Consider the following 24,784-nt stretch of genomic DNA (forward strand, 5'->3'; position numbering starts at 1 on the left):
TTTTAGTCTTGTCATTTGTCCATGTTATTAAAGTTTGACATAGACCCAGGGCCAGGACCCAGGTAAGTTCTACACGTTGTTTTTATATCCATCCACACATTATTTTTCACTGGAAGTATATGAGTATATCCACTCAAATATCACATTGTCTTTTTAAGAACTGTACGTGCACCAACAGAATGAAAGCCAGGCATATTTTCCTAAGGTTTCTGTTCCTTCTACTGTCTGTGATTATCGGAAGTCATTTGTTACCTCTAGCTACAGATAAATGTCTTCACAAAGCAAGAAACGGTCCTCTTTTACTACCTGGAGTGCCTCTTGTTGGTTTGACTAAATCAAATTAACACTGCCCATAGAATTCAATTATGGCTGCGCTTGCCATGTTTGTTCAATATTATCATGATTATCTGCCGTTACATGATTTCTAAGGTATGAAACTGTACTTTCATCAGGACAATCTCAGCTTCATGTCTAATCTGGATCACAACACAGACGTAAGAAAATAAATCACTGATTTGATTACTTCGCACTGCCTTTGTTGTTTTCCCGCTAAGTTTGATTGATTTCCTTTGCCCCCTCTGTATGTTCAACATCCTTCCTTACTTAGAGTACAGTATCCGATATCATCTTGAAATAGCAATAATAAAAACATTCAAAGTCTCGTAATGAGCTTGCTGACGTACAGAACGAAGGGTGCATTTCTGTTCGATTCAGCGAGGGGCTTTAAGGCCGTAATTCTACCAGTGACGTCACTTCCTGTCATCGCCCTACCACGTTGATACAAGATACAAAAAAATCATACAAATAATTTTCCTATGCTTGAAAACATCCTCATACTGAATTTACATATCCATCCACACTTTACATGCTTATCAACTCAGCGGACCACCGGTCAGTGATATCATATTGTCTTCATCTGGACAAACATATCCCTGCACGTTTTGATAAATTTGCCTCTTGAAGTAGTTTCATAGATTAAATTATTGAAGGGGCTATAGTATGATCTGGCCATCATCAGTATTGGTTTGAATAATTTCAAAAAATAGATGCACCAAATAAAATCCACACAAAAACACACTTGAATTTCACCAGGCCTATTGTAGCACTATTGCTGTATTATATTTACAGAACCTTAAAAGACAGCGTGTATGGGGTGGACGTGTGCTTGTTTATGTGTGTGTGGGGGGGGGGGGGGGGGTGGGGGTGGACGTGTGCTTGTTTGTGCGCGCGCGTGTGTGTGTGTGTAATTTGGAATATGGAATTGTACAAATGATATTACACACTTTATGACTTACATTGTTAGTACACACGGGGAATCTCTCTTTTTGGACTGTATATATATATATATATATATATATATATATATATATATATATATATATATATATATATATATATATATATATATATATATATATATATATATACTCTCTCAGTTCAGTTGTGCTAGAAATCAGGTTTGCTCAAAGAGTTCTTGGTGTGAGCTCGTTGAAACTGCATATAACCTAGGAACTGTGCGAAGCCTATGTGTGTAAAATTAAAGTTGTGTATTTCGACAAGTAGCTGGGTATTTTGTATCATTACGTTGACAGGTATACAAAAACAATGATTCATCGCAGTTTACAACTGTGACGACCTAAAATTCACAATGGGTGGGCCTCATCTGGCGCAATATGTCTCACATCTACTTGTGCATCATATTCAAATGTATCACGTGGTGTGAAGGGGTTTACAATGGCTTTTGATTTAATATACGGGGAAGGATTCGAATATCAAAGCCTGGCGTGTCTTCATTGACTGCATCTAATGACGTAACAAAAGACTGACGTTTGCATATTGTGTGGATCGATTCGCTGCTATGGTAAAAATTACAGCTTTACCAGAACATAAAGCCTTCTATTGTTCAAGACATGCCGAATATACAATACTGACTTCGAAATTCATTGCCTTTCCCATTTCCTGATTATTTACCTTTTGTGGTAACTTTTTCAGGTTTTAATAATAACTTAATAGTACATGGTTGTCGATAATTGTTTTACAGTTTCCTTAATGCCGGGATACAATTTACATTCACATTTAGAGTAAGTTGGTGTGTAGGCTATTGACTTGCGACTGTGTCCTTTCAAATGGGGAAACAATATTACCGTAACTGCAAAAGTCGATTGTAACAACAGAATTAGTATAAAGGCAATCAACTCTGTGTTGATTTATATTCAGTGGACGTGAGTGGAATAAAATGCTCTGCAAAGTTACGACCAATAATCAAAGTGATTAAACTATATAGCAGGCGTTTGAAGGGAGCATTCAAGCCAATCTAATGTAGGTATGTTTAGGAGTTGACGAATTCTTCGCTATTCATCACCATATACGGTGATTGGAAGCATTTAAGTACCTTAATATGTCGTAATATCCGATACACTGTCGCGTCAATGTCTCTCAAGATTGGCATACAAGTCGAGACTGTATCCAAAAAGCAAACGTTTTAAGTAACATATAGATGTTTTCGGTTCAATGGTGTTTGTAGATGAATGATTCATACCTAGTTCTGCTACATCATACCAAGAATACAAACCATTCCCGAGAGTGCAATAGGATTATCAGATTAAAATTGATCATTGCATCAGTGTCTCCTTTGACAGGAGTTACGGAGGATTATTCAGAGGCTAAAATGACCACGACAGTCGCACCGATATTATATTACGAAACGATCTGACTGACCATTTACAATCGAATTTACTGAGATATTGGGTCTTGGACAATGCAAACGGAAGTGGATAGACAGTGAGGCATCTGACCTTTGCCCTATTGCGCATCGTACCTTTTGACATCCACTGCGCAATTTAGAGGCACAATCTTTTAATAGTCGTCGTCAACTTCAAGCTCCAAATACGACAGACTGGCAATTTCCCATATAATTCTATGAAAGGGTATATTGCTGTCATCTTGAATTGACAGCTTCTCGTTTAAAATTCATAGTCTGTCGTTTCGCCACTTCATTCTATTGACAAGGAAATAACTTCAATTTTCCCTGCTTGAGTTGGAACAATATAATCGTTTATGTGAATTCACGTTCTGTTTCATCAAATCTTAGTAAATCGAAGAACATGTATATGTATTGTAATCGTACATGTTGCCAAGTGGCCTCTTAAGGGAAAAATCTCAGACTTTCATTCTACACATAAATCACACCTTTTTCCTGTCTGCGCACGAATCAAGATGCTGAAAGCTTACCTCATAAATTGTACATGAAGATAGGAATTCGAACAGGAATTCGTTGCATTATATGACAAACGAATCGTCAAGTTTTTCAGTACCTTAGTGCTTAACTGTTATGCATCAAACTATAGATGTTTCTCTCCAACGGCTATGATCAAACTATGGTTTTCGAATATTGGGAATGAACGCATTGAAAATGTAGATATTGCAAAATGCATTCATGAGACTGATGAGTTCATCCATTGCCGTTTATGAAGTTAGGTTTTGATAACAGCAATATAAAACATGTTCTAGATTTTGAGACTGTATGGTTTTCCATTTCCACAGCTTGACTCGGAAAGTTTTAAGAATCCTTTATCTGAATTCACATCCTGTTTGATAATGACGTTATTACATGGAAGTAAATACATTAAATCTCAGGGTAAACTCTCGGAAGAGAGACGGAGAAATGCATCAAAATATGAGTTTTGAATAATGGAGAATAAACACCTTGAAGTGTAGCTGTTGCATAAATGCATGCATCCCTTGCAGTTGGGTTTTGACAGCAGTAATTTACGTTGAATGATATGTATAGCACAAAAAGAATCACGTCCCTGACCCCGAGACAAGAAAGCATAGTCACATAGGGTGTAGGAGATGTACTGTCAGGTGTGTGAAAGATAAATGTAGCTTTCCAGCAATGCCCGGGCACCTTTTACATTTGGTTGTCTTGTTTAATACAAAACATATTTTCACTCAGCCGAGGAAAATCGAGTAACATGAGGGGCCTTGTGTCACTACTAGATCAAGAGCCAGACCTTAACCGCTGGGATTCCATCATACCTTTTCTGAAAGCTCACAATATGAACTTATGAAAATTGACGGTGACATCTGAGAAATTTCGCGAAATGTGTTTAAATGCGAAGCATTGTCAAATTTTCAGAAACACCAATACTATGATAAACTTTAATATCTCAAGCGTAATCGAAACGAAATAAAAGGGTATTCTTATGTCTTGAATCATTAACATTATTTCAATTCCAGTACCATGACAACCATGTTAAATTCCAGTAAATTCAAGTTCATATTTCTTGAAACAACAAAGCTAAAGGTGACATAAATAACCAACAGTGAACCAAATATATGGCTAGCTGATACTCAATATATCGTGGGTTTTTGGTACAACATACATACTTGTTTAAAATAGCGCCAATGGCGTTAGAGTACAACTGTATTTGGCTGTTGCTACAGGTAGAGCATGCTCTTGTTGCTAGGCATACTTTGTTACATTTTTGGAACCGTATCCCTGATTGGATCATGTCATAAACAATTCTTAATATAAACATCCCTAAGATTGCTTCCACCAAATTTCAGACCGATCTGCCAAGTAAGTCTTGAGTTTAAGTTTCTTGATCAAAATTCTAATTTTTGACCCAAACGCACATCTCTAATGCGATCATTTTTTTTCAACAATTTCCCAACTAAACTCCAAAAGTAATGTCTCCACCAAATACCAAGGCAATCGGTTGAGCGGTTCTTGGGTTTAAGTCATCCACAGACAGACAGACAGACAGACAGACAGACAGACAGACAGACAGACAGACAGACAGACAGAGGTATAACATAAACTTCCCTTACGGGAGGTAAAAACCACTGCATTCTCAATATACGTCATAGAAATGATGTCATTTCTCCTGACAATTCTAACATCACGTTATGTATAGGTACGATATATAATGTAATAAATTATCAATATAAGCCTAAGATTATGAACATACAATATGAATGCCAAGGCGGACATTAACCATACCACTTTATCAATACATGATGATTGGATACTCATGTGTGTATATACGCAAACCATAGATCATCAATCGCCTACGGACATGCATGTATACAAATTGTAATCACTATACGTGCAAACTCTTGGCTTGATAATTAAATTGCCATGCCACTGAATTTTTCACTGACGACAATTATAAAATTTCCACCGATCATTCATCATTGATTAATCGAGTTCCTTGACGCACTTCTATATTGTGTTCCGTCGTTGTTTCCGAACCCCTCGGCATCTTACTATGTATGTCAGCCATGTTGACCATGCCAGACAACTGCATAGACAACTTGCTGGAACGATATAGCTAACATGTTCACATCATTTCGTTCACCAAGTTGGGTTTTATCGTTCATGAACATTAAAAAAATGTATTTCTATGCCTGTTGTACACGCTATTTCGGTTCGCTAGAACGGTGTAGCTTACTACATTTCTACATCATTTCGTTCACCCAGTTGAGTTTCATTGTTGTATGCTTTAAAAATTTTAAAAGAGTGGGTTTCTACGCCTTTGTATAACAATTTCAGCTCGTGAGAACGACATATGTAGCTGATTCCAAGTCCTTTCCCTATCATTCCATCACGGAGTTTAGTTTTATCATCCTACGTGTAAGTAATGTAAGAATTTCTCTATGATGTTGTATAACGTTTTGATCAGAAATGGTGTAATAACACCACTATAAGATTACTTTTTAAATCATTAGTTTGGGCCAAATAGCTTTTTGGATTGATACTTGAGTGAGTAATTCTGAATACACACCAGTCTTATTTCTTACTGTAATACGACTTTAATTACGTATTTCACATAAGTCTCCGTGCCAGAATTCAACATCCTTTATGAGTTTAAAGAAAATGAAAACGCAATCTGAAGAGAAATTAACTGAAACATACATACATACATACATGCATACATACATGCATACATACATACATACATACATACATACATACATACATACATACATACATACATACATACATACATACATACATACATACATACATACATACATACATACATAGTATTGTAGCGATGATCAAATATATCAGGATATTAACTATACAGTACTATTTTCTTCTAAAATGTCGGTTAGAATCGATTTAGATAAAATGTGTACTTTTATCACGTTTTCTTTCAAAGTTGGTTTCAGAACCTTCGTCGTTTTCTAAACTAGCTGTTAACCAAATCAATATCTACATTTATGGGGAAGAGAACGTGTGAACATTATACGCACTGTACACTTGCCGCTATAGATTATTTTACATATGACATTCAATATTTTTCCATTAAATCCTCTACTTCATCAGGTCTGCAATTCAAACTACTTACAATAATGTAATTGTCCATTTCCATCTAATTTCCACGTTGTAAAGGGTTCCGATCGATGGTCAATTATTTCTGTAGTTGTAATACGTTTGAGTTTTTTTAATTTTCATTTTCCTGATAAGTACAATAAATGTGTTCCCTGCGCTGGCCATAAGATTTTTAGATTAACATAAAACTTCGTCATGGTCTGATTGAAACATACAGTGAACACGTTTCATGTGAGTATTTATAATAAATGCATACGTGTGTGCGTGCGCGCGCACATACATACATACATACATACATACATACATACATACATACATACATACATACATACATACATACATACATACATACATACATACATACATACATACATACATAAATACATATATACGCACGCACGTACGCACGCACACACACATATATACATATATGCTTGTGCATTATGGCAGACAGACGGACATACAGACAGACAGACAGACAGACAGACAGACAGACAGACAGACAGACAAACAAACAAACAAACACAGACAGAGACAGACACACACATACACACACATACATACACACACACTCTCTCTCTCTCTCTCTCATTCATTCATTCATTCATTCATTCTATGTCACTTGCAGTTATTGTTTCTTCTTTGTTCCCGTGTATCGGTTGCCTTACAGTACTGCCAGACAGACAGGCACAATGCAATGGCCAAATACAGACACCGGCTGTTAATTTTTGTGTGTCAAAGTACAGAAGTACGAGTAGCACTTGATGAGAAACTCTCACATGTCACATCAATTGCCTAGTACAGTTCAGCATTAAAAACCTTTTAGTACAAACAATGTATAACATGAGTTCATTTGTATTGCAAGATTTCGAGTAGAGCCATGGATTGGGAGATACACGTGAAACGATTTTGTATTTTCAGACGTCGGGTTTACATGTATCATTACTGACAAATCTGAATATAAATTGACTGATGAGGCGAATGAACAAAAAGCTTTCAACTTTATAATATACAAAAACAGCAGCAGCAGTTACACAGTTTTAGTAGTGTAGTCAGGAACTAAAACTAACGATAGCATCTGTTTCTATTGTCCGTGGACATAGTTGCTGGTAATAGCAAATCGAATAAGAAGACCATGTCATAATCCATTAGCTGCATGGGCAATCTAATATGTACAACTGTCTACAAACTGATCAATGTGATAGGCTAGGTAATGATCACTGTCATTTCACAGGATAGTATTGTTAGAATTCATGGAGATATTCAGTGCATAGCTGTTTGGGGTTCTTCCTATTGAAATTTCGTCTTCCTATATCACTATCAAATTGGCGAAAAGTGGAGAAATGTCGAACTCAAATCAATAAAATGCTAATGCATCCTTTTCACCTCGACTTGGATGTAAAATTGATTTTAGCATATAAAATTCAACGATTTCCCAACTTTAAACTTTGTGCATGGTGTCGATTTGCCATGTATTAAACATTATTGCTGTGTGCCATGTAAGAAGATTTCTCAATATTCAAGACAGATGGGGAGATAGACGCAAGAAAATGGTCTCTAAATCCTAGAGGGTTTCTCCCTTTCATCATTACCGCCATGACCCTTTATGTACTAAAGAAAGAGCAAAGATTTATTTCCGAAAAAATTATTCTCAAGATAATTAATTCCTGCATTTTCTAGTTTTAATAATATTAATTTCATTTATTGAATTAAATCAATACGTTCCTCGCCAAATGAAATTATCTCTTTTAAAGGCAAAATTTATTGGGTTCGGAAAATTTTCCTTTACAAGTAATGTCCCGAAAAATATTTGTTCATTAATTCGTACATAAGGAGCCGAAATATTGTTTTATCTTGAGGGTGATTGGACAATCCATACACTGTTAACCGATTGTTGGGAAAAATTTGAATTATTTCACTCTTTGAATGAGTCCAAGAAATACAGGGACATTGCTTTCACTTTTTAAGGAGAAAATGTGAACACAACTGCAAGGGTGCAAAGAGTATCATTGTTTTCCTGCCATTTTAGATGACAAAATGTCGCGTCAATGTATATGAATAGGAAAACATTGTAATTATCATCACCGACAATAAATCACAACTGTTTGCAATTGTGGTGTGGTCATGTGCTATAAAACGGATTGCCTTGTTGTATTCGTGTTGAAGCAAACAACATGTCATCGAGTTGACAAAACGGTGTAATGCACACGCTCACCGATCTATAGAAAACATTACATACAGATCATTATGCCATTGTATGCAAGTGTTTACCATCTCATGTAACTCGGTCTGGGCTGATTACGATGATACTTATACATGTACTAGTTACTTGTGATATTCTGTTAATATTTCCCGTGTCTGGATTGAAATGTCGTAAGTACAGTTACTGTAGGGTCATTGACTATAGTTTGTCGTGGCCTGAGCGCTGACAAGTGGACTGAGGTACCGGTAAGATGTAAAGATACCGATTGGTTAACTTCATAGATCATCGACGTGACGACATCAGACACGTCGACAAACCTAACGATGTGTTGTGTAGATTCTTCACATTGTATGTTGAAATATGGTGGCGATGCTATTTCGATGTCAACACTTCAGTAGTATAATATAAATCACTATATCGCGTCGTTCAAACAGTCACATGACGAATCAACATTAGTTGCGATCGAAGAATCTTTGAAGAAAAATTACTTAAAATTACAAAACTCGATTTGAAATGAACAACTGTTACACCAATAGCTTTGAAAAACCCATTTACAAAGATGCAACAGAGATTATAATAAAATACAAAGATGACGGGTTTGAAAGGCAAAATGATTGATTTCGGAAATAAAACGATTTTTATCTGGGGATTAATAATAATCATATAATTTTATTGCCATTTGCATAAAAAATGCATTGGAAATTGGCTTTCTACGTGCACTTAGAAAAAGAGGTGAATAAAATTGAAAACTAAAGATTGGAAAGAAAACAACAATTGAATAAAATATGGAAAGAAAATGTAAGTAAAATTAATGTAACATAGCAAACAAGTTTGACAAGTTAGTCGACCACAGTGCTGTTTACTCGTTAAGATCCAAAAATGTCCGCCGAGACTGGCCCAGATACCGTACAAGGTATTTTGACTGTCACCATAATGTTGTCTATTATTTATGCTTTACGATTTCAGAGAACATACTTGATCAAAAATATAAAAAGCAGGCTCCACTACTCACGATTTGGTTGGTTGTTCACTGGCAAAATAATTTGCAGATACGACGGCTTTCAACTCGTCGCCTACCTCATTGCCATATATTTAAGCAATAAACTACCCCGAGGTTTGTACCAGTTGCAGTTGACATTAATGGAGTCAACTGGTCAAACCAAGCCTTAGGGTATACCATTCCCAGGGTGGTTTATTGCTATTATGTTATACCATTACATTGAAACATAAATCTTTGAGGGGACCTTCAAGCTCTATGTTTGAAATTTGCAACGAATTTCATTTTTCAAAAACTGGAAAACAAACTGTGGTTTGGAATGGAAATAAAGTGCTAGTATATTGGCCCCGGAATTTGAATATCGGTTGAATTTGTTATTATGTGATTACCTCCTGGATGATCCCACAATATGAAGCCAAGGATAGTGCCACTAAACTTACATTTAAAACAATGATTCACATGATACAGTGCAGAGAATCAATGTGTGTGATTTTGTTGATTTTGTACAGTTAACAATTTCAATATTGTAAATGGTTTGAGGCTAGATTCATTTTGTGGCAGTTTTAGTACATGATCTGTTTTGTGGTGTCTGCTTTTTGTAGTCAAGAACGACATGATAGAGGTCTGTGTTGAACCGCCCTAAGGCAATGATTTTGAGTAAACCGTCAGTGGACAATTCTGGGGCTTTCGAAATCACATTCATTTCTCTAAGATACGGCCGATATCAGCGTTCAGCATTGACGACTTTGTGTTATGCTTAGTAGGGATCGACAACATCAACCGTCAAATAATATTCTCATTCAGGGCCACTTGGAGGCATGCCAACTGTACTATATCACTATTTTAGCACAGTTATTATGTCTAGACCAATCACATCTCTAGACTTGCACCATCAATATTGGAGTACAAAATATAATATAATTGATATTATTTTTCATATTCATTATCTCAGATGATTGGTGTAAGCTTTAACATATATATAGGGTCTGACGCTCCATTCTTCAGTGCTGCCAATATATCAAGATGGTAATTTCTATCCGAGACAAGATTCCAAATTTCCTACCTCGTTGTCTGCTGGGGGAGGGCAAAGTCAAATTGTTTCTTTGACAATGCGCAAGTTATGATTGCTACTTGCTGGTGGTCTATCCTGAGTACCTTTAATGGCTATAGTATGGATTCTATCGCGGCAATTACAACGAAAGCACTATCGCTGCTTGAGGTATCGGGAAGCACAAATAGAAACAGTCAATTCCGTTTGTTCTGGCCTTTCATCCCAAAGTAACCTTTTCATTAATTCTACTCCTTGTATTCAGATACATATACAAACATCGCCTTTATGTTCTTTGTAATACCGATTGAATCCACAAGGTAAACCACAAATTAAATGTAATGTAATATATTTTAATCTCCCATTATGGGCGTTGACAGGAAGACAGCGTTCCTAAGGAGAAAGGCTTTATAGAGCAGAACGACAAGTTGTCCATTACAACTCTCTACTTTATTGTGTTAGTTATTCACTTAAAAGGTCAGTGTTTACCATTGCTACGGCAAATCGACGACGTATAAAAGTATAACACGTTTACCAATTCAAAGCGGCACATAGTTTTGTTAGGGATCTATGCTAACATTAGAAGATACTATATTTGTACTCCTGTCAATAGAACAAACAAGCATGGGTTCGGAGTTGACACGGTTCAGGGTCATAATTTTGTATAGCTGTAAAATGAGAGTAATTTCGAATCTTGCAAGCCTACACCATCCCTCATCCACACTGGGGACTATATACTGATAGTAAACCTCACATGTCGTAATTACACAAAGATATAAATATCGGGAAATTGCGTCATGATGGATTTGTAATAATTATTGTCATTAGTGTGAAATAAATGTTTCATTACATAAATGAAAATATGACACAAATGGATTGTCACCAACTTGTACATTTTACGGCAAACTTATTGTGCAAATGTCTCGACTCTGAAATACAAAACTTCATAATTTATTGACCAATATGCTAGCTGACATTGAATATGGAGATCAAAGGTAAGGGTCTAGATATGGAAAGAAAGCTGACCTTTGGGTCATAGACATTTAAATGGAGTCGTCGTTTATTCAATTTCTTGGGTTAACACGGAAAGAAATATTTTGGTCATTTCACCTTGAAAATGTTTGTCAAGATCAAAGGTCACTGTCTCATTAGAAAGCTCATCATTGATAATGTAGGGGTAGACACTAGAATGGTGTCCATGTGTATCAAACTTTTGGCGATAACATGCAAAATGTGTTTGTGTATCACAAACATGGCCGCCATTTTGCTATTCAGGTCATGGTCGTGAAATTAAGTGCCATGCAAATGCCTCACATAGTAAAAACCACATGATTAAAACCTCATCATCACTTGAAATATGTTATTCAAAAAGCTATGCAGATAGCCAAAATTGGCTATTTGACCTTAAAAAACACTTTCAAGGTCAAGGGTCAGGGTCTTGAAAGAAAGTTCATATTTGATAATATGCATATGGGTGTAGACACTTGAATGGAGTTACTACTTATTATACCTCCAAAGTTATGACGCATATTGTGAAATTTAACAACAAATATGGCCGCCATTCGACCATATTTGATTCAGTCGTAAAACAAAGAGGTGTGCACATCTCATGTAGTATGTTACCTTTATGTCAGGTTTGGTTGAAATCAATTGACGCATGCCAGAGAACCAGAGATAGGAGGGTGAACACACGCACGGACGGACGGAACCCAACACATAAGACTAAAGAAGTTGTCAGTCATATACATATAAAGCTATATATTCTAACATTTTGCATTTAGAAAACTGTATTTGTGAATAATAATGTTGTTGTTGTTGTTGTTGTTGTTGTTGTTGTTTTATATACTGCTTTCCCATTCTGTGCTCAAAGCGCTTTACAATTATTACCCCTGGCACGGATCTATAGCGGCACATCGGCCCTTTATACTTCCTCAACTACCTGGGGAGCATACAATCCATTGCAGCCTTTATATACGTATACGTGCATTTTACCTATACCCACCCAATTATATTCGTAACACTTGTCTTCATAGCATAGTATCATTATGCCTTCTGCAGTCTTTAATCTTCCAAGTCATAGAAGTTGCGCCTCACCCCCCCCCCAACACACATCCAAGACTGTTTCACTCCTCATGGTCTGATTATATCATTAGGACTAGGTTCCTTTTACTATTTACTCGATTCGTTTATTTCTTGTTTTGACAAGAAGGAATTGACCTAACATCCCATTCATTTTAAGTGTAACGCCACATATATCGTATACTATGTGATTTGTAGTGTTTGCACTACTTGTTGTCAATAGCCAAACTATGAACATGATCAACATGATCAACAACTATATGTTTGCGTAGCACCCTTGAGGTACGCCACGCCACGTTCACACATTCTTTGTGTATTATTTCACAGTCCAATCCTGTGCGTGTTCGCATATATCTCCATCTGAAATAAACTGATGAAGTGACGGGCAATCCGGTAATTTTCTTCATGATGTGTCTATCTAATACTGTATATTTACCTTGGGGAAATGTACTGGATTAGGCTACGACTATATTTAACATGACTACCACATAGTAACTGCTTACCTTTACAGTCGCCAATTATCAGCTGTTTCTCTGTAACATCACTTTTCTTTTCCTGATCTTTTCCATCACTACCAGCCCTTGGTTTCTCATCATCTTTCTTATTTGTGTCTCTGTTAGAATTATTGACAAAATTTCTCAAGGGTTTGACAGGGTTCAAGTGACTGGCTAGTTCTCGTTGTCCGACGTTCTTCTCATTTTGTTGACTATTCGTCCTAGGTTCGGATTGGTGCCCCCTTTCATACAGTTCATTTGTTTCCATCTTTATCAGAGTTTGGTGATAACGCGCGGATAGAAATATGATTGGAGTCATCACAAGTATAACGGCAACTATCAAACGGTTAGCACACCTTCTGCGCCATACGCGGTGCAGTTTGGTGCTGAAGCTAGCCATGCTGTAGTACAAATAGCCGTCACTCTTCTAGTAGTACTAGTAGCGGTGTGCCCGTGTCACGTGTTCAACCGGTTTATTTTTCAGTTCTGAATATTACAACTAACGTTGTCCAGTGTGTCACCTTTGTTTTACTGAAGTGTCGCCTATTGTGTGACAGTGTCCTTTAACATACATGGTCACACGCCGTTCAGTTCATTCTCATCTCAGAAGACGTCGTCGCCGCGCCGTACCGTCAACAGATCGACAAATCGTACTCCCATCACGTCTGTTACACCGAAATGACTTATGAGTGTCAGGCTGCCGATGTGTAGAATTGTCCGTCTGTTCAACGTCAACAAACTCACCTTTACTCCGTAATCAATCAGTCATACACGAACATAGTTGTATCATTCTACCGTAGTGTGTTGCGCTCCATTGACCAGCAATGCACAATTCAAAGATGATACGAGATGGACTGTGCAGATATCCTCGCTGTCAATTATTTATATTCAGAAAACACGAATCTCTTATGGTTTCACCAATCTCCGTCACTCGACCTCCTGCACAGGGAGCCTGGTTTAAAAGAAAACAATGAAATACGTTATATGTAAGAGGTCATGTTGTCACGCGCCTTATAATGTTGCACTCACTAGCTACGAGTACGCTCTTCGGGAGTCATTCAATCACGTGACAATATTAAGATAAGCCGAACCATATAATTTATTTGTATTTCGAGACAAATAAAGAACAAACGAGGTCAACATTTGCATAACAAAAGAATTCAATTTTAACAAGAGGTCATCACGTTAATACTTTCACCTTACTAGTATATGTAATAATAGGAATGGACTGTAATATTATATTATATTCATAAGTTAAAGTAGGCAAAGTAATGTAATACGAATATAAGCAAGATAGGAAATGACAGTTAAGACTGCGTCGCCATCCAGGTAATAATTCTTGTGATAGAATACAATCAGAATATCATGACCTCTACGCGTACAACAAGGAAATGATCGTAGTAGTTATAATTCACTGCTTTCACTAGAGAACTGTTTTTTCCTTCGCGACAAGCCCGCGTATTCACTGACATTTGATGTAAATTAGTGTTTTCATAGGATTAAATTTATCAGTCTTCCATAGGGGAAATACACACATCATTCATCGCAGGTTCAAGCAGCAGAAATAACCCTGTTTGTTATCTCATTCACATTCAACATGATATAGATGAATTGACTAAACCAGCATATATTACCGTCAGACTAAAAAATGGCTCATTTTGTCCCATTGTTATGTAAATGTGAATTATTGTTTTGGGTTTATTTTCATCAATCTCCAAACTGGCAAGCTAACGGTTAACAGATTTTTAATAAATCGAACCACGGCACCCGTTCGACTAAAATTACCGAAGCAAGAGAAACAACGGCTTCGTTTTACAGTGATATTCCTTGTATAATATATCAACACATTTGAATTTATATGAAATTGTCTACAATGCATAAATCTTCCCAGATATCCCTGGAGTCACAGATGAAACGTTAAAATACAAGGAGCTAAACTAGGCACTGTCACACAACAAACAAGGTGTCTGCCAAATCGATACTCAGGTGAATTTGGTTTTCAAATATTTTTTTCCTTCATGTATATACTAGAATGCATCATGTTAAATCATGATTACTATAGTGAGCATTTAAAAAGGGAAATGGGTTTGTAACAAAACCCTTAACAGAACTTTCTATTTCAACTCACATCACCACTATAGAAAACATAGAATATAAATCGAGGAATAACTGTGAAATACTAGATGTTGATTCTCTTTATAAAAAGACGCTAAAACATGAACCAACATGTACTGACCAATAAACAAGTCATACCTGCTATGTACCATACAATCCTTCATATAAAACATTGGCACCAAAGAATTTGTTGCATGGCAAAGTTAATCTGTAAATTTAAGTTTGACCTTGAAAATGAAGGTTAGGGTCAAAAGTCTGTCTAAATAGTAACCATACCACTAACAATATGGGTGCACACATTTGAATGGCGTCTCCGGATGAAACTTCAAAGTATATTGAACAATTTACCATTTGACCTTGAAGATGAAGGTCAGGGTCAAAGCTATAGTATCCAGTATTCAGTGGAAATACCTCAACACAGTGAGTCAGTTAGGTTGAAACAAATCGTTGCCTTGCCCGACAAATATCTTTCTATTCAACGTTCCTCCATCTCTTTGTTTGGTGATAATCTATTTGTTTGTTTGTTTGTTTGTTTGTTTGTTTGTTTGTTTGACTTTATTTAAACTCGATAAATTGTTGAGCCAAAGGCTCTTCTAACACAATGTCGAGTAAGGGAAATTTACAATATTCACATTATCTGCTAACATAATGGTAGCTAACACGAAGAAAATGTAGTAATTTTACTAGTTAGTAAGATAACTAAGTAAGGTTGTTGTCTACAAGGCGATAACATGTGACAATTTTGGTAGGATTTTTGTTGCCAGGCCGACCCTTTGTATTGTTTTAAATCACGTGGCTCCCATTTTATTTAGCTTCACTGTGAATGGGAGCCAAACAATGACAACAATCAACCAATGACATGACTGAAAACCAAAAATATCTATTGACAGAGACAACACAAATTTGTTACGAGTTCAGGGAAATTCCATTACAATAACAATAAGGTCCACGCCAAAACATGCTATATGTGAACAAAATCTACAATAAGACAAGCGACCTATCAGTCAGAATAGCTCCGCTGGTTTTTTTTTTAATTTAATTTTTTATTTTGGTGACATGTAGAAGTGGTTCAGGTCTTCAGCTCTTCACTATGCAGTTTTGTTTTAGCGATGCAATAAAGTGGTTAGTGGTTTCATATGATGTCTCACTATAAAACACATTTTACACAGAAGTTGGTAATGTATTGTACTTTTATACCATAGTCACCATTTTATGACAAAAATCTACTGTTATGAAAAATTGCACAAAATCTCAGAAAAAATGACTGGGAAATGCACACAAGAAAAAGAAAAAAAGAGGATTTTGAGGTTGGCTATAAATAATTCCAGTGTCTTACAGCTGTAACCCTGGAAAATTTTAATGATGAATGAAATAAACTAGGGATCTAAAATAATTTTGAGGCAATTTGAATTTCAATTTTCTAACAAATTTACAAAGTCAACAACATTCAACTTGTACTAGTTGTGGTAGATATATATAGGGAAGACATGTATTAATCGCCATCTTAGTTTCCGTACGGCGACAATCTCAAGTACCCGGAAGAGAGTCATTCTCAGCCATACGTTACAGTGGTAACACTCGTTCATGTTCGGTTACCTTTCACAAAGAAAACACAACGAAATGGTTGAAATGATCTTTTTTTTATTTCTTTTCATCACAACAACAAAATCTGCGTGATCAAAAGTGTTGTAAACTAAACCAGAAAGAATTATCGGACTGGCTAAACTTCCCGATGAACTGGAGTAAGGTCCTACTACTTCCAAGTAAGCCTCGATAGTACTATAGTACGTGAGAAAATCGTCTCAAACTAGCGATACAACTTTCAAAATATAACTTGACATGTCTTCATTTGTTAGAGTTATACAATTCAAGACGGGTTTTCACTCGAAAACAACAATTCTGTGAATAATGACACTCTGAACGCAGCGATTTCTCGGGCGATGTTACCACTGTAACGTATGGCTGACAACGACTTGCTTCCGGGTTAGTCCCTCGTGCATACGGGTGGATTGTCGGCGATTAATACATACATCGTCTGATATTTTAATTCACAGTGTTTCTTGTGACCGGCGCCTGTCAGCAGACTCTGCCATTTTTTTTCATCATTCCATTGTATTTAAACCTTGTACTTGACATTTCGCAATATTTATAATTCTCAACAAAATACCTCAACATGCCTCACTTCGCTCGTACTCAAAGCAGCCCCGCGCGGTATGATCACTGACACTGATGACATGATGAGAGAGAACCTTTTCGGATTTACATGTAAAACGGGGAAAGATACGCAAAACATAATGCAAAGTCTGAAGCCAAATTAAAGTTGTAATTATTTTAATTATTTTTACTTGCCAAATATTTGCATTTTGGAAAGGCAAGACACGTTCATGTCGTTTAACTTTACATGTGAACTGTCGGCCATAACTTCAACCGCATGCCTGGCATGCCCTTCCTTACGCAAGTTGTCTGAATTCTGGTTCACTGTCATTCCAAATTGCACGACAATATAGAATTAACTACAAGTTACATGTTATCTGAAAACATCACACTTTTATAGTGGGTCTGAAGTGTGATTTTAGTGAGTACCAAGAACGTCCTGTGTTGATACTCAAGATACTTGCTGTGGAAAATCGCTCGGTCAAATGAGGTCACCTACAGCTTCTGGTCGAATCAGGATAGAGTATGCAAATGAGGATGTTGCGGACTGGCTGATTATGTAGAAGGGTGCAGAATTGGATTTGAAGTTTACAACCCTGTTTCGAACAAACGCTTGTCATTTGGGCGCCCAATGCGTAGAATTATGACTATAGCACATATTACATTGCTTGTTTGACGTCAATAGTGTCTTTTGAAAAGTGGCAGTTTACTTAAAGTCTCGTCGACTGATTTCCAATATGGCGTCGGTCATTATGCTCATTAACATATTCATTTTTTTTTCAAATTACAAAAAAAAAATCATAAAAAATAAAAATGAGGATGTGCTGACTTGAAATTAACAAATCTGAGTAAGCTACCCCCTGCGCATCAACACGCCAGATATCAAAGCAATCTAATAAGAGGTTTTCAAGGAGTTGATGAAAATGACATTTTATGAAAAAAAATCATAAAAAAATTGAAAATGGCACAGATCAACTTGGCATGAACAAATCTGAATAGCCTCCCCCCAGGGAACATGCACACCAAATATCGAAGAATTCCGACTGTCACTTCCGGAGTAGATAGTAAAAATATAAAAGTTTGACGGACACCTATGATTCACTCTACTCTCTATACCTCAATACCCACCTATACCTAAAGCTACGCTTTCAGCTTTCGCTGACAGCGGAGCTAAAAAGGAGAAAAATGAGCATAAGCTTAATTTGAGTAAATGGTAATGTTTGTATAATTTGCTTACATTGTAGTAGGGACGTTTCAGTTTGTATAGCATATATTAATATACATGTCTGACATGGATGATTTATCTAATTATAGTTATGACACCAATCAATAGTATAAAACACTGTCAAAATGTAAAGAGAATTTTCCTTTTTAACGAAATTATTTCCACCGTGACGGCGGAACTTACTTAATAGCCTAGTCTATTTTAATATGTTCGTTTCATAACTACGTTATCATTGCCATATAAAGTTTATGTTTATTCTCCCAGCCAACCAACTCAGTCTAAAATATTCCGGCGTTGGTTACCATGTTAAGGGTTTCATAAAATAAACCATGTGTTGCACAGTCACCATGGAAACGAATAGTTTTGCAGTGGACGGGGGTTGCGTCACATCAACTGACGAAACCCGTACCTACATGATGATCGCTTTATCATTTTATCATTTGCTCCCCGTAAACAAGCAATCTTACGAGACCAGTATTAATTGATGACTGCAATAGAAACTAGTCTACATAATGAACTAATACAGCGTTTTTTATTAGCTTTTGATATTAGGATTTCCATTTTGATGACGGGCAGCGAACTCGGAATGTACAGAACAAGATGTTTATCACTCTTTTCCGATTTTCCATTTAAAATTTTCAATTTTCTCGCGAAATACAATAACCATTTATCGATGCAGTACATGTACGATATTTCAGCTGTTTACTCGCTTGACGTTATTTTTTTTTCATTTCATATTTTGTATATCGTTTCAGAGGTTTTTGCTCATCAAGTTCCCTAAGGCTAATTGATAACTGGTCAATGATTTGTTTTACTATTCCAAATGAGGGAAGTGAATGTGTGGATGAACACAGACGCTCCTGAGCTCACTCATAATACTATTTTTCAGTAATAAAACTGTTTTCGATCAGGAAGTATAAACAGTTTTGACAAGAAAGGTGTTCGAGAACGTAAACCGACAACATACATAATTGGATGATATGGTTCCTGGGTATTTTACCAATCCGGTCGAATCGCCACATAAATTCATGGCTATTACATGTGTTTATATGTTGTAGCCAACGTGACGGGACTGCAATAGCGAAACATTTTCAGAAGCAGACCGCCCTCACATTGCAAACAGAATCGAATACGAAGCACAGGTCGCATGTAACGTAGACAGCAAGCTATGATGTGTAATGCCGCCTTATCACCCTACGGCACTCTGAGCGGCGGAATGATATGTTGTATCTTGCAGCAGACTAATCAATCACTTATTGATTTATCATAAAAGTTCCTAGCTTGTGTACTGCCATCTTGCGACCAGTTGAGAAAAACAGACTGTAACGCAAGGCACACAATTTCAGATAACTTTACTCTTTGTCTTACCAATTTAGGTGTTCTTATCTCAATCATTACCTTATCACATTTACACATGACTGACTTCCTACATACAGCAGTACCGTAGCCAGTGGGGGGGGGCAGCTGCCCCCCCCCCCCCCCCCCGCAGGTAGATACCACCAGGTCATACCATACATTGTAATACAAAGCAATACAAATTCAAAATGCATGATTGCACCAAGACAAAGTTTCCCCCCCCCCCGGCAATTTGGTCAGGCCACGGCCCTGTACACATCATGCAGTACAGCATCCAATGACCTCTGACACGACAAACACGAGGGTGACATTGATAAATGATCAATAGATCTAGACTCGATAACATTAACAAACCGACCTTGGAATAGCTGGAATTAACAACATTCTTTACCTCCGTTGACGCAAATTCACCAATGTATTGTGCTGGTTTATGTGGTTCACAAATGTACATACATACTGTGTACGTCAGCATACATCCAACGAGTCCAAGGACATCAAATAAAAGGGTGTGGTTTGTATACACCAGGTCATACCATACATTGTAATACAAAGCAATACAAATTCAAACGTTACAATACTTAAACAAAAGTGTTTTCCATCGAATGAAAAATGGAAATTTTTCTTTGGGTATCACACAACATACTCTGTAACATATGACATCCGTGCCGCATTATTAGTCAGCACTGACGAAGCCTGATAGGACTGAACAACACGACGGCACTTACTGTCTACACAGAATCCAACATATCCAGCAATGACCACGTGTACATTTGTTTGGTTTGTCTTGTAAAAACGCCTCGGGTCTGTGCTCTGCAGGTTGCCGAACAAAAAGCCGAAGGATGAGAGTACTCGGGCGCATGAAGCGTAAATGGCCCTATGAGCACCTTTGGTACAATGCAACCTTTGGTCGGCTGTGTCGACGGTTTAAAAGAATAGACTACTGTGCGATTGATAGACCTTAACGTATTTTGTAGTATTTTTTTTTATCTATGTTCCTTTGTTCTGTGTCGTCGTACCTTTAGGCCTTTGTTGTTCCCTTTACCAAATGTTAATATTTCTCTTTTATGTTAAGTGTGTTGAAGCTGTAGCTGTTTTAATATCATGCACTACTTAGAGAATATATATTAAGTTAAACATACATAACCAACAACAATATATGTAGTTACCATTTCCATAAAACATGTTTCTGTTGACTTGGTCTTACAAACGTGGTATATACATTTGAGCAATGTGTTGATTTGTATATTATTACACAAGAGCCGTTACCATGCTAACCAAGCAACAACTTATTTACTGATATCATTTTGATGCACATCATGGAATTAGGGTTTGTATGACCACTCATTGTACGTGGTGACTTGTTTGAAATACATTTTACTGATTTGTCTATGCAGTGTCTATAGAGAACTTAGTTTCCATAGCAATCATAATTTTGAGTAGTAAGAATTATCCTGAATGTTGTTGGGGTATACCAAACCATTATAGAAATAATAGTTTCTCTGTCTATATTGCCAATTCACCACTCATTAATTGCATTACAGTGATAGCTCTTCAGTTGTAAGAGATTTGTGTTACCATAGACACAAAATCGTTCGTTTCTTGCATTTGAGGTGATCTCTACACCTTCCATATCATTGCCGTCATTATTGTCACTATCAACATCAGAATGCATTTATATCTACTACTCAGTTCTGTTATCTGAGCTTAAAATAACGTAGTCCGAGATAAAATCAAGCCTTCCTCTTTCTGCAACTCTGTGAAAAACATGCAAGCACTGCTATCATTCGTAGATAAGTCTAATTTTTACCTTCGATTTTCCACATCATATGAACCAAATAAAAGGAAAATTGTTCCTACATCCCAATCTACTCGCTTCTGTAGTAACACTAATCGCCTCCGCCTACAAAATAACCCCTACATGTTTATTATATTTGTAAGCTTTGGGTGAGTTGACCATTTTTACTTGTTTCTACCTAATCAGCTAAAGACACAATTTTATTAAAGTTTACTGTGACTTTGAAATACTGCAATTATTGCCTCAAAACGCTAGTACTGACATAAAGAAAAAAGCTACAGGTAAATTTACCCACAAATGAAGAAGTAAACCTGCTCAAAGTTACATTCTGATGAACGGTAGTCGTTAGTGTACTCTTAGAGGTAGAATGACTTCAAGGTCAACATCGTGAAACGTAAGCTTACCTTTGATGAATAGCACACATTTCTTAATCCTTCAAAAGTTGAATTTGGAAGTGATCACCTTTTTTATCTTCTCGCTTTATTGTTTATATGGCGTTGTTTCATACAAATATGTAAAAGTGTGCGTTTGTCAAATATTATAAAACAGTCGAACTGTCCCTACACACGACCTCTAGCCGCTAAATTACCTAATGGCAATGCATTATCTAGTTTTGCATACTGTAGCACACACATTGACACAAAATCAATACAGACGTACAAATTCACACACGTTCCGATCACTGTTAGCATTAAAATAAGACGTGGCACGGATGCGGCGATGATAGTGCTCAGACCACTAATGATCTGAGGTTTGTGTTACTGCAAACAACCATAGACCCTCAACCCGTGGGTGGAGGGTCTATGAAACAACCTCAGATAGTCTAGTGTTTCTGAGCTGCAGCATCGAAATAGTCTAATCTATGAAGTGTTCTTCACAGAGTAGAGTAGGCCTTGACTGAGTTCATCGCATTATAATCATATCTAGTCTAGATACATCTAAAAGTACACTGAGTCGGCCAATGAGATAGGTGTAAACACTGCGTTGTTGTGTTTGCTCTGGCGAAAAAAAGGTGTCGTTTCAGGAATTTTCTATCGATGTCTTTTTGTTCTAGTAGTTTGTCATTGTTTTGTGTCACTATTACTAGATATGTGAGTGCTCTGGTAGGAAATGGATACTGAGCCAGAAGACCCAAGCATGAAAACTTAGTTGATGGAGGTACCATAGACCCTCCACCAACGTTGGTGGAGGGTCTATGGTTTAACGTACCGCGTTATACCATTACCACCGTGTTCCTGGTCTAGTCCCTATACGGAATCGACACGATTTACACCTCCACTCACGAGACCCCGCGTTGGCATCCACTACCATGTTCCAAACCGGTTGCTGCAAACTGGGTCGAACCACACACTTGTTGATTGTATGTAACAAAGAGTTTGTGACAAATGGGTTACTCGGTTAAACACGGATTCTGTCCCACTTACTACCATCACGAAACGCACTTTGATTTCACGCAAGTTTTAATAGTGTGACAGTATGTTTTATTCTGAACGTGCTGTTGCGTAAAGGGTGGCGGACATCATGCAATGGCCCACCATTTTGGTCAACGCATACATGTATTAGGGCCAATTCACACCCATGGTCAATCCAACACTTCAATGAATCCGTGTTGACACTACATCATTGACTGCTGATACTCAATTTTACATTTCTGAAAAGACGATCTCGTGTTGTCGGTGAAACCACACAACACAATATGGCTGGTCACGATCATGTACAGTGAGTGCCCCATGCATGCCCACACCACTCATGGTACGGGGTGAGTTTCACGTGTCGCCTGACAAGGTCGCTACCACTTACCTGTACTTCTTCTTCCATTAATGTCTTATCCAAAGAACGAGTAAAATCGTTGGTGATGACTCTGCCCAAGAATTCTCTGACGGGAGTATGGCGGTGTTTCCAATGGAGTACTCGTGTGTACAAAGTACAAGTGCAGTGGGTATGCGTCAACAACAGTCAGTCCGATCCGTTGTCTACATCATTGTTATGCAAATTTATAATTAAAGCATGGTAGGCAATGCAAACATACTAGTACCGTACGGTTGAAACAGTATGGTTGAACTTGAAATTGCACCATTCACTTCACATGAGGGTAAACCCTTTTAGAGTTTCCATTTCTCATTGTGACACCTTAGAAATAATAGTTGGCAAGGAAACGGGGGGGGGGAAGTAATTTTGTGTGACGCGTGTACATGTATCATGTTGGTGATGATCTTTGCTTTCAATCCACTTTTTTTACAGTCTGGAATCCCTTACAAATGACTAAATACCACAAAATCATGGCTATATTACTACTATTCACTAAGAAAATTTACATCCATTCGTGAAATTTAAACTTGTTAATTAGTGCATCATGCAAACTTTATATTGTAGAACCGATCTTCAACCATTTCAAATTAGTATGTAGTAATATGTAGTTTTATAAATACAAAGTCAGTATGTTGTGGGGAAAAATTAGCTCTTTAATGTATTTTAGTGCCATGTATTTTCTGTATCGTAAATTCTTCCATTTCTCAATTTGACAGGTTTGGATTGGGTGTTTTTAGAAATATTCGTATCATGGGGTACAAAACTGTGGATTCCATTAAAAGTAAAATCGTTTTTGTAAGATGAGAACTAAATTAGTTCAACCCTCCCACTCCTAAACTAAAATGGTTCAACCCTCCCACTCTTACACTAAAATAAGGTATTTTTTTGTATCCTACATTGACCTATTGAGTCTCGTCCCTAAGCGAGTGTGTGAGTACGTGGTAGTTGACAGCGGACGAGGGAAGTTACGACTTGATCCTCTGGCAAAGGACGCCCTCTCGAGGAAAAACAAGGGGAAATGGGTGTAGACATGGAATGAACGAAAACATTTATAGAACATACGAAAGACTGTCAGAGAAGTTGTAATGACATTTATTCACAATATTATAATAAAATCAACCTTAAAATAGATACATATACCAGAATAAATGGCAAAAAGGTATCAA

The 24,784-nt window shown here is 37.0% G+C and overlaps 1 protein-coding gene across 1 annotated transcript in view; it reads right to left on the reverse strand.

Annotated features, from left to right (window-relative positions):
- LOC144449176 (sialate:O-sulfotransferase 2-like) overlaps positions 1-23,731 on the reverse strand; it is a 37,059-nt gene extending 13,328 nt beyond the window's left edge. The window contains exons 1-2 of the mRNA XM_078139676.1: positions 23,610-23,731; positions 13,174-14,116 (exon numbers count right to left, since the gene is read on the reverse strand). Of these exons, the coding sequence (XP_077995802.1) occupies positions 13,174-13,564 (391 nt within the window). The 5' untranslated portion in view covers positions 13,565-14,116; positions 23,610-23,731. The remainder of the gene's footprint in view (positions 1-13,173; positions 14,117-23,609) is intronic.
- Between the last annotated feature and the right edge of the window lie 1,053 nt (positions 23,732-24,784).

Source organism: Glandiceps talaboti, chromosome 18, assembly GCF_964340395.1.
Source record: "Glandiceps talaboti chromosome 18, keGlaTala1.1, whole genome shotgun sequence".
Classification (NCBI taxonomy): Eukaryota; Metazoa; Hemichordata; class Enteropneusta; family Spengelidae; genus Glandiceps; species Glandiceps talaboti.